The following is an 11500-nucleotide window of genomic DNA, read 5'->3' on the forward strand; positions in this document are numbered from 1 at the left end:
TAAATATTTCTAGACCCCTGGCCGCCTTGGTCTCAATTCAGAGCCGCTTGTCCGGTAGAGAGGATTGGATCCCACTTGTTGTAGTTTCTCTTGGTAGGAAGGATAAAAGGGAGCACACAACACATTCTGCTGAAATTCAGCTTCATCCCTGGGTGCTCTGCTCAGTCACCATCAAGGGTCATCAGCATCAGAGGTACACTTTCCTGGGAGCATTCTCACCCACAGAGAACTCATCCTCACTGCTGTCTCTCTCCAGGGCAGCGGTCCTCAGCCTTTTTGGTACCAGGGACTGGTTTTGTGGAAGATAAAGTCTCGTGGTGCCCGGGATTGTTTCAAGCACATTACATTTATTGCGCACTTTGTTTCTAGGATTATTGTTGGTTCCACCTCAGATCAGAAGGCATTAGATCCTGGAGGTTGAACCCTCTGCTCTACTGCTTATTTTATTTACCTGTTCCGTTTCCGCCACTAGAATGCAAGCCCCATGAGTGCAGGGCTTATTGTCTGCTTTTTTCACCGCCCTATTCTAACACTGCCTAACAGTGCCCAGCACTTAGCACATAGTAGGTGTTCAGTAAATCAGTGTTGAGGCAGAACACGTGTTTGTCTCCAAAGCAGTGCATGTAGCCTGTGTGATGGCCACCTACCTGCACACTTTAATTTTTTAACTTAAAAAAAATTTTTTTTCTTTATTTCTGCAAGAGCCAATTCCAGTGTAGAAGAGGAATTTGGCAGCTCCTCAAGCTTTTGAAGGTTAACTTTTATTCAGTTTTTAGTTCAAAGCAACAGAGAGGTTATATGCTTAGCAGGTTGCCAGGACATGAAGCAGGCCTCCTGGCATCCCCTCCTTTCTAATAAGAGAGGTATGGTCCACATAGGCAGGCAGGGCATGGTGGGGAGGGATGCAGAGGGCCCAAGGGGGCTGGTTGGACATGGGGTCATGTGTGCTAGTGGCCTGGCGGAGGCAGGAGGTGGGATGGGCCAGGACAGGGCATGAGGTGGGATTGGACTTAGTGCAACGCCTTTTCTGGCTGACCTCTCACGCTGGCTTCACCGCACCTGGTCTCATCCACACCCACCTGTCAGGATTCTCCAATCACTGCTTCGTCCACACCCACATCTGCTTACGCAGTGGTACAGTCACTCCCCACTGTGGACAAAAGAGAGTCCACACCCTTTACCCTGGCAACCAAAGCCTCCAACATTTAACTCCGTATCCCTCTCCAGCATGACTCTCCCTGTAATCCAACACAAGCCTTCTATTGCTACAAAGTCTGTCTCTTCTTTTTTCAGAACATACATTTTCTCTGGTGGTCTCTGCCCATAACATATCTCCTCCATCCTCTCCCAGACTGTCTTACCCTCTTTCTCTTTATTTCAGGCTTCCCTGGCTTTCAAGATCCAATTCAAGTCTTACCTCCTTGGGATGAGGGAGGGGGAGTTCTACCCCTTGCTTTTGTTGGTACAACTTCTTCCTAGACATGTACCATCCACAGTCACCCTCTAGGCACCGACTTCATTGTGGGGATGTATTGTCACAGGCATGGTACATACATGGAGCTGTGTTGGCATTTCTGAGTTTCCCCACTACTTCCAGACAGATGCCTCTATAAGACTGGAGGGGCACACTTGTGGGAGTGGACCTGCTGACCCCCAAAGGGATGAATCATTGCTTAGATGCAAATTCATCCCACTGATCAAGATTGCACCATGAGTGCACTGTCTCCCTGGGCCATATTGATTTTTCCACTTTCTTTGATCTGGAGTTGTCCTTGGACACTTGACCTCCGTTTCTGAATTTTATGTCATTGGCCCATCCTCGCACCCCCTTTTTTTCATAGAACATAGCTTACAGCTCCTGCCCTGCTTCAGTCTCCTCTCAAGGTGAACTAACTTCTCACCTCCAGGCAATGATATTTCAGGTTGACATCACTTTGCTATATAGCCAAGATGGGTCACCAAGCGGTGAGAAATTCACTTACTCCTCCTAATGTCTTTTGTCCTTTTCCTAGGACTTATCCCAAAGGACACTCAGGAAGGATCAGCAGTGGTGGCAGCAGCAGTGGACAACTCCAGGGAGGCCATTCTGTTCTCATCGCCAACTTTCTAGCCACAGCTGACTCCAGACTGGAGCAGACAGCAGAGTGAATGACTGACCCCTGCTGGGTGCTCAACCCCCTCCTGTAAGCATCACTCCTCACTGTTCACAAAACCCAGGGTCAACTTTATTAGCATCTTTGCACACTGATTCACTGGTCCTCACAGCAGCCCTGAGATGCAGGCTGGTGCTGGCCCTCCTGTTTTTTAAAAAGGGGACAAGACACCCCCTGGCCTCCCACGATGGTCACCCAGCAGCTGGGTTGACAACTTTTCCCAGGAAGAGTGGGCTCTCGGTGGTCACCTCCCAAAGGAGCAGGAGGAAAGGCCGGTTGAAACGGGCGTGTGGGGCCAACGTCGCTTTCAGCGACCGAGGCTGGGAGAGGAGGCCGGAGGCCACGCCTGCCTCGGTTCCCCGCTCACTCACGTCCACTGTCGCCTTGTGTGACACCTAGAAGGAGAGCAGGGGGCAGAGACAGCATGAGGTCAGGGAGCTTCACGGGGTCCGAGGCCACCCTGTGCGGCAGAGGGAGATGGAGGCGGAGTTAGCCCACTCAGGCCCCGCCCTCCCAGGAAGCAACTCCTGCCTTTATTTCATTTCCTTCCTTCACAGGTCTCTCTACCTCCATCATCTCCTGGGGTGTCACGCTGGCCATGCTGTTTGCTCTTTGAAGGAGAAACAGATAGGCCTGAACAGGGTTGAGGGCTTCACGAGCATGCATATTTGCTCAGTCATGTCCGACCCCAAGGACTGTAGCCCGCCAGGATCTTCTGTCCATGGGATTCTCCAGGCAAGAGTATTGGAGTGGGTTGCCATTTCCTTCTCCAGGGGATCTTCCCGATCCAGGGATGGAACCCATGTATCCTGCATCTTCTGCATTGGCAGGTGGATTCTTTGCCACTGCGCCACCTGGGAAGCCTGCTCAAGCATGCACCAGTCTGTAAAAACCCAACAGCGACTTTTAGGAGCATTTCCCAAGTGCTCGGGTGTACGCGGCACAGGTTGGGGAGTCATTTTCTGCTATGAGCTGTGCTTGTTCTCGCTAAGTCTCAGTTTTCTCATAAAATGGCTTGCTCCGCCTAAGTCAATGGTTTCCAAAATGAGCTCAGCAAAACCAAGTTGTCTGATGTGCTGAGCCCTCTACTGGCCTCCATGGAAAGAATTCTACTCTTCACTGTTGACAATAGCTAGGACATGGAAGCAACCTAGATGTCCATCGGCAGATGAATGGATAAGGGAGTTGTGGTACATATACACAATGGAATATTATCAGCTATAAAAAAGAACACATTTGTGTCAGTTGTAATGAGGTGGATGAAACTGGATCCTGTTATATAAAGTAAGTCAGAAAGAGAAGCACCAATACAGTATATTAACACATACATATAGAATTTAGAAAGATAGTAAAGATGTAAAGAAAACTTTTGGACTATGTGGGAGAAGGTGAGGGTGGGATTATTTGAAAGAATAGCTTTGAAGCATGTATATTACCATATGTAACATAGATGACCAGAGCAAGTTTGATGCATGAAGTAGGGTGCTCAGAGTTGGTGCTCTGGGATAACCCAGAGGGATGAGATGGGGAGGGAGGTGGGTAGGGGTTTCAGGATGGGGGGATATATGTGCACCCATGGCTGAGTCATGTCGATGTATGGTGAAAACCACCACAATATAGGAAAATAACTAGCCTCCAATTAAAATAAACTAATTAATTAAAAAAAAATTCTGCTCTTTTAAAACCTTGTACCTGCATGCTAAGTCACGTCAGACTCTTTGCAACCCTATGGGCTGTAGCCCGCCAGGATCCTCTGTCCATGGGATTGTTCAGGCAACAAAACTGGAGTGGGTTGTCATTTTCTCCTCCAGGGGATCTTGCCGACCCAGGAACTGAACTCGCATCTCTTATGTCTCCTGCATTGGCAAGCAGGTTCTTTACCACTAGAGCCATCTGGGAAGCCCTTTAAAGCCTCATTTTCACACAACTCCTTAGGAAGGTTTCTGAGGCTTTAACTTTAATTAAATTGAAAATATTGGCCTTAATAGTCTTTTTCATTTCTAAAAAGATCTGTAAAGAGATAAATCTAACAATGAAGGTTACCATAAAATAAATCCTTTAGAAGGTTAAATTATTCCTTTTTCCTCTTGTTTGCTCTCTCCATGGTGGGCAGGTACAGACACACACACACACACCCACCCACACACACACACACACTCAAAACCCTGTCCCTATTCCCTGGTTTCATGTTCCAAATCTCAGCTGCTCTTTCCAAAATTGAAGACAGTATACTTTCTTTATGAAGACCCTAGCCAAGACTAAACTGATAATGACTCTACCTTAGGAAGGTAATGGAAGAACAGAAGGGTCTTTTTGGTCTTCCCTCTTATGGAAAATTGCATTCTTCTTCTCAAATACGAACTCTCCCTTCCTGTAGGCTGTCATCAGCCCCCGCCCAAGCCTGCGGCCTGCAGTGCCTCCTGCAAGGGAACATGAGCCCACCCCCCCCCACTGATGGCAGTCTTAACTGTGGGATTCGTCTTAGTCAATGACAGATGAGTGGCCTTGACAACGCCATGAGTGCAGAGAAGTGTTAAGAGACATTGCATATTTTCTCTGTTTTCTCCCCCACTGCAATGAGAATGGCATGTCCCACATAGAAGCCTACATTCTTTTAACCTGCATTCTAGAATGAAGAAGACGTGCCAAGTAGATTTGTAGCAAGATGTAGTGATACACCTCTGATATGTCACATGGACAGGTAATAAACCTCTGTTATAAGAAGACACTGAAATTTGGGGATTGTTTGTTACTACAGCAAAGCTGATGGATATACTTCCTGTTCATGCCCACTACTCTCTACAGTTCTAACAAAGGCAGACAGAATCTCACTGCCTGTCTTTGGAGGAAGTTTAAAGGGTAAAAAGAAGGCTGGCCCCACCCCTGGGGAAATTCTGGCTCCATGGATGGGCGTCTACTCTATTCAAGACTCTGTTCTTTCTTTGAAAAACAGAAGTCTAGAAGAAAGGGGAGTAAAAGGGGAGCTGCCAGTGAAAAGAAGCCTTAAAGACTGTGATATTGAGGAACCAGAAACGAAAAAAAGGAGCACCTGACTTTCAAGTGAACCTTATGTCAATGGAGAAAATACCCTCCCCCTCCCAGCCAACATGCACATCCACACACATCATCTTACCCTGGAGATCGTTCTGTTGAGCTGCCCGGTGATTCCTGAGTAGTCAGCTTCTGAGTTGAATAAGCTGGTGAGACCAATATGGGAAAGTATCTCTTCCAGGTTATATGTTCCAGAAATGGAAAACTTCGGCAGGTGCAAATCCAGCAGGCTGGGGAGAAAATCAGACGGAGAAGAGCCACTATCTCATTTTACATGCTGCTCTTGCCCTGTGTGTGGGCAGCCTGAGCTTTGGGAGGGAGATGTGCTCCCCAGGGTGGGGGAACCAGGCTTCTCATGATACCAGCTACTATGCCAGAACATCCCATAATCCAGAACTCCCTTTTCTTCAGACCACACAGAGTATCTTGTCTGGATCTAAGAAGACTCCTGGCACAGCTCTAGGTCTTCATCTTCGTCACATTTCTGGAGGACTTTCTAGGTGCTGGACATTAGGCTAGGTTTCCAGGGCTTTGCTGATTGAAGTCACATAGTAACCGTGGAAGGTAAATGCTTTAACATTGCCCCAGCTCCATATCTGATTCATTAGCAAGTTCTGTTGACTCAGTTTCTGAACTATATCCTAAACCCATCTATTGGCAACCCCCTAGTAGAGCTACGCCATCTCTCATCTATCTGAACTTCAGGGGCTGTTGAAGATCTGATGAGAAACCTTGCATGTAAAGTGATGTCATGAATCCAGAGTAACTCTCTCTCCTGTTACAGCCATGCCTTCGCCATCAGATTGTCTTATTCCTAGTGTTATATTCTCAAATTTCCTTTGACCCAGAGAATTCTGTCCCTTTCTTCCTGGGATTATTCATCTCTGAAATTATTGTTTGACAGTTTTCATGACACCTGCAAGCTTGGTTTAGTTACAGCCAGCTTGGAAACTTGTGCCTTGAATAAATTCAAATTAGAGATGCCAATTCAGATTATTTTTTTACTGGTTTAACTCCTGGGCCAATATGAGGGTACAGATGTCTAATTGAAGTGGGAGGTAGTGGGAAGTCAGGGGTTGAACAGTGATAAAAAGGAAACAAATGTGGAGGACAGAAAGCAATAGAGTATGGCAGAAATTACATTGGCCAATTTTTGAGCCAACCAGACACAACTTTCACAGGCAGCATTTGGAGGGCAGGTCCCGCCACGGAGCAGGGTTTGAGTACAGCCTAGCTGAGGGTGTGTTTTAGAGAGCCCAACATAAGAGCAGGTGTTCAATCAATGTAAGTAAAAAATGGAGTTATCAGAAAACACAATTCCCGTGGGCAGACTAGCCTTTCTCATAGCTGAATAAAGGGAAACCTGGAAGCTTGAATTTTCCATGTCTGGAAGCCCATTCAAACGCTATCATGATATTGTAACTCTCTGGCATAACAAATGGTATCAGGGAACAACTGAGGTTTAGATAAATAACCTAGGTTGGTTTTGATTTTTTTTGAAGGTCAAACTGGGAGGTCAAAACAGACCCTTCTTAAGAAAAAAAACATCTACTGGTCTAGAAGATTCTATGGTACTTCCTTCTGTGATGGGGGTAAGGGCAGGTTCATCCCAAGAGAGCTTGAGAATATGGCGCTGGAATCAAACTGACCAGAGCTGTGTAGATTCACGAACAACAGGAATAATACTTTAAATCCTGGCCTCTGTCCATGACCTGTATCTCTTTTATTTGGTACTTGAATCTCTACCCAAACACAAAACACCGTTTCTCTATCCTTGGGACCTGTGTCATTGGGGTGCTGAGAGAAGGCTCCCGTGGGGATGAGAGTGACTGAATCTGTCAAGTAGTGATGGTGGATTTAAGAGGTTTAGTCTACACCTCATCCCTTTGAAGCCAGTGAATGTTCTGACCAATAGAATATGGCAGAAATGACATCGGCTAACTTCTGAGCCCAGGCCTTAAAGGAGTGGGAGCCTTCACTTCCTGCCTTGGATGGAGCCTCAGAATGCTCTCTCTTGGATTCTTGAGCTGCCGTATAACAATATCAACTGTGCTGAGCTGCTGTGCAGAAGCCCAGGCTAGCCTCATGGAGGTGCTGCGTGGAGAGAGAGAGATGCCTGCTAAGCTCTTAGCTCAGCCAGCCAGCCAGCCCAGGCTCTAGACATCCAAGTGGAAGAGTCTTCAGTGCCCCACTGAGCCACTATCTGACTCCATCCACGAGAGACCCAAGTGAGAATCGCCCAGCTGAACCCAGTCCACCTGCAGAATCAAGAAAGATACTAGATGGCTGTTTTTCAAGTTATTCTATTGGGGGTGGATTGTTATGCAGCAAGAGGTAGTTAGAACTTGAGGCTAGATTTTATCCAGAGTACCCCATAAAGGAAGAGACATCTCAAGAATGGGTTAGTTGGAGTATGCAGTCTAGGGAAACCAGAAAAGGCTAAAACCACTATGAGAAAAACCACAAACCAAAAAGCAAGTGAGATAGAAGGGGTTAGGTAGAGTTTCCCCAAACTGGCAATCAGCATTTTTATCTTTACAATGTTCTTCTTAGTATTTAGCTTCTTTAAGGAATGTTTTAACTAAAAAAGAGGCACTCTGAAAAAATACCCACTGTTCTGTGAATCATAATTATTCTTAATATTGGATCTGTCCTTGATCTGATTTGTTACATACACTTAGCTGTCTTCTCATTGTAAATTATTATCTGGAGAAAAAGACAAGAAGAAAAGCAGAAAGATATCCGGGAAGGGGTAAACATGATTAATGCCTGGTGAGCCCTTCTCCTGCACCAGGTACCACTCTCATATTCTATACGTATTAACTTGATTGATCCTCCAAGCAACCCAGTGTGGTGGTTATAATGGCCCCATTTTACATTTGAGAAAACTTGAGACCCGCATCCTGGAGAAGAGTATGGCAACCCACTCCAGTATTCTTACCCAGAGAATTCCATGGACAGAGGAGCCTGGTGGGCTACAGTCTACGGGGTCACAAAGAGTCTGACACGACTGAGCGACTGAGAACTGAGACCCACACGGCAAGAATTGCCCAAGATCACATAGTTGGTTAACTGGCAGTGCAGAGAGTCAAGCTAGGGCTTAGGATCTTGCAACTGGAGTTGATCAAGACCTGCTGGTTTGTCATACAAATTCAGCCAGAGTCTTTCTGCTCTGGCACTTACCTGGGGAGGAGCAATTTATCCCATTTCTTCAGGGTCTCTGGCTGCAGAGCGGCCTCCACCTGTGCCATCTTTCCCGGATCAGGGAGGATCAGCAGGGCCTGAGCATTTCCGCTGTATTCCAGCTGCAGGACAGTGCAGGCCACCTCCTGGTCATAAAGGAACCTGTGCATTTCCTTCTGGTGCATCATGGGGATGCGGAGAGAGGTCCTCCCATCCACAAAGAAGCTCTCTTGCTTCCGGGTCTGGTAACGATCAAAAGGATGCTTCCACTTGGCTTAGGACACAAAACCCACAAAACCATGAGAAAACATTCTAAGAGGGCTAGCCTGGGCAGACACACACTCAGCCACGCTGGTTAGAGATACAGGATCTCTCACAGTCCTGGCCACGTGTGCAGTACTTTCTTTCTTTCTACTTACCATCTCCACCCACAATCATCTCCTGGTTTGACCTCCTGAAAACACTGGTCTTGGTGATGGGGGAGGGGGCTGGCTCATCCTGTTCCTCATGCCCACCCCCCAATCCATGACCAAGTATTGCTCATTTTGTCTCCAAAGTCACCACTTTATTTGAGGCCACCATCTGACTTTGAACCATTTCAGGAACCTCCTGACTTGTCTTTGTTCTACCCTTTTTCTCCTCCAAATCATTTCTCAGATTGTAGCCAGACTAAACTTGCACCAGTCTAATTAAATTTGCTTCTTTCTTGAAAATGCAATGGTAACTCTTTTCCTTGGATCTTTGCACACAGTATATTTCAAGCTGAACCTTCTTCCATTCATTTTTCCCATAGCCTCTTTGCCTGAGTAAGTCTAACTCACCCTGTGTGTCTCAGCTTAGATGCCTTCTCTTCCAGGAAGGATTCCCTCACTCTTTGAATCTGGAAAGTTGTATCTTCCAAGAACTCCAGGACAACCATATCTACCCAGAAGAGTATCACTTTCCCACTGGGTTGTAGTTGTGTTTTTACTTACAACTCACGTGGGACTGTGGGCTACACAAGAATGAGAAAACTCTGCCACATTCATGTTGTTATTGTGTAGTCACCAGGTCTTGTCCAACTTTTTGTAACCCTATGGACTGTAACCCATTAGGCTCCTCAGTGGATGGGATTTCCCAGGCAAGAATATTGGAGTGGCTTACCATTTCCTTCTCCAGGGAATCTTCCCAACCCAGGGATTGAAACTTTGTCTCCAGCAGATTTCCCCAAAAGGTAATCAAAGTCCGTGTGATATAGTTAGTACTTAATGTATGCTTTTGAATGAATGAATAACATTCCTAGAGGCCTTAAACATAAAGCCAAAGTTTAACTTGAAAATCCTTCATTCAGCAAATGTCCTTAACCTGAACACATCCTTAAACCTGTGTCAGACTCAGGAGAACCAGTGATGATTTAGACTCAGACCCTAATGGTGTGAACCCAAGGATGTGAGGAATACACACCAACCCTAGGATACTGGTTGCCTTTAGGGAGGAATGGAAGGAAGAAAATGGGACCAGGGAAGCATTAAGAAGGAATTGAGTGATTCTGCAATATTGCTTTTAAAAAAACCTGAAATGAATGGCAAAATGTTAGTATGTGTTAATTCTTGGTACATGGTGGTTTTTATGTCATTCTCTACAAATTTCTGTAGGTTTGAAATAGGCAATGATATAAAACATAAAATATTTCCCTAATAGTGAATTACTAAGAGAAAAGCAAGGTTAGCTGTAAATTGTATTAAAAAATCAGAGTAAAAGTAGAACAGAAAAAACATGGCAAAAGAAATCAAATATTGATAACTTAGGAAGTAGTGATATAAGATCAAGGGTTCTCTGGTGGCTCAGTGGTTAAGAGGTCACCTGCCAATGCAGGAGACGCAGGTTCGATCCCTGGGTTGGGAAGATCCACTGGAGATGGAAATGGCAACCTACTCCAGTATTCTTGCCTAGGATATCCCAAGGACAGAGGAGCCTGGAGGGCTACAGCCTATAGTGTGGCAAGAATCAGACATGACTTAGTGACTAAACAACAATAAAAACAAATAAGACCAGTATTTAAATACAGTAGAGGTAACTTCCAGAAGATACAGCTATAGACTTTTAGAAATGTGCCTTTTAGGGGCAGGGTTGGAGATGGAGGAGCTTGAGCCAGCCCTCACCTTTAAAGAACATATAATTCAAGAGAACCATAAGCGTGTCTTGGGTGAACTCCTCCAGGCAGTCCACGACCTGCCCGTACGTTTGCCTGCTCACGTAGTCATTAATCTGCTTCCTAGTTGCATCAGAGTTTGTGAAGTTGGCAGAAAAGGCAAAAACTCCATACAGCTCCTTGATGTTGTCCAAAATGTGTTGCTGAGGCTTCAGCTGCATGTCCAGGAACAGAGAGTTGCCTAGTTTCAATTCCAGTTTGGGGCTGGGTAGGTCAAGCGTGTAGATGAGGCTCTGGAAGCCCTGGTGGATGTCGGCTTCTGGGGTCTCAGTGAGATTGAAGCCAAGGCCCTCCAGGATCTGAGTCCGGGTATCAGCTTGTGCTCCCAGAGAGAGCAGGGCCAGGGTGCTGGAGAGGCTCACTGGGGAGAAGAAGATGTTTCCTGGGGTTTCTGCTGCCAGCTGCTTGTACAGACGCAAAGCGAAGCTGGTAAGGGTAGGTGTGATTTTATGGTAGGCGGGGAGGGTCTCTGAGAGCTGACCATGGGGGACTTCAGGCACCCTCAGGCTCTTATCTCCATGGGCAGGAAAGGGCTGACAGTGGACAGAGACCAGGATCCCAGCTCCCAGCAGCCACAGCCATGCTGGCCCCATCCTCTGAAAACAAGATGGGGAACACATCATCCTTCTTCATAAACAGCCTCGTGTTTACACAGTACACCACATCCAGGCTGGATCCCACAGAGATGTCAGGTGGGGCCCTGCAGAGGGTGAGGAGGGGGTGAGCAAGCTGACTCCAGACACTTTCCCCCAGGTCACAGCAGGAGCCCCTTCTCAGCTTTATATATCGATTCATCTATAAGATTTTGTTGCTTTTTCTGAAGGATTAACCCCCCTCCCTCCAAAAAATAAACTCCAACATCTTCCATGGTCTTTTCCCCTTGCCTTCCTCCTTCCTGCCTCCCTTCCTTCTTCCTTCCTTC

At 46.4% G+C, this 11500-nt stretch overlaps 1 protein-coding gene across 1 annotated transcript; it reads right to left on the minus strand.

Annotated features, from left to right (window-relative positions):
* Positions 1-2344: 2344 nt before the first annotated feature.
* Positions 2345-11171, minus strand: SERPINA11 (serpin family A member 11). The gene is made up of 4 exons (XM_065905879.1): positions 10529-11171; positions 8388-8661; positions 5287-5434; positions 2345-2548 (listed from the first exon to the last, which is right to left on the minus strand). The coding sequence occupies exons 1-4, from the start codon at positions 11169-11171 to the stop codon at positions 2345-2347; spliced, it is 1269 nt and encodes a 422-aa protein (XP_065761951.1).
* Positions 11172-11500: the final 329 nt, after the last annotated feature.

Source organism: Muntiacus reevesi, chromosome 15 (assembly GCF_963930625.1).
Source record: "Muntiacus reevesi chromosome 15, mMunRee1.1, whole genome shotgun sequence".
NCBI lineage: Eukaryota > Metazoa > Chordata > Mammalia > Artiodactyla > Cervidae > Muntiacus > Muntiacus reevesi.

Bases quoted from the DNA above. Each gene is read 5' to 3' on its own strand.
- SERPINA11 (XM_065905879.1), bottom strand. From the start codon at position 11,171: ATGGGGCCAGCATGGCTGTGGCTGCTGGGAGCTGGGATCCTGGTCTCT. The intron at 8,662-10,528 runs GTGAGGGCTGGC...TTGTGTCCTAAG, and splicing joins GAATTATATGTTCTTTAAAG to CCAAGTGGAAGCATCCTTTT. The intron at 5,435-8,387 runs GTAAGTGCCAGA...TTTTCTCCCCAG, and splicing joins GATAAATTGCTCCTCCCCAG to CCTGCTGGATTTGCACCTGC.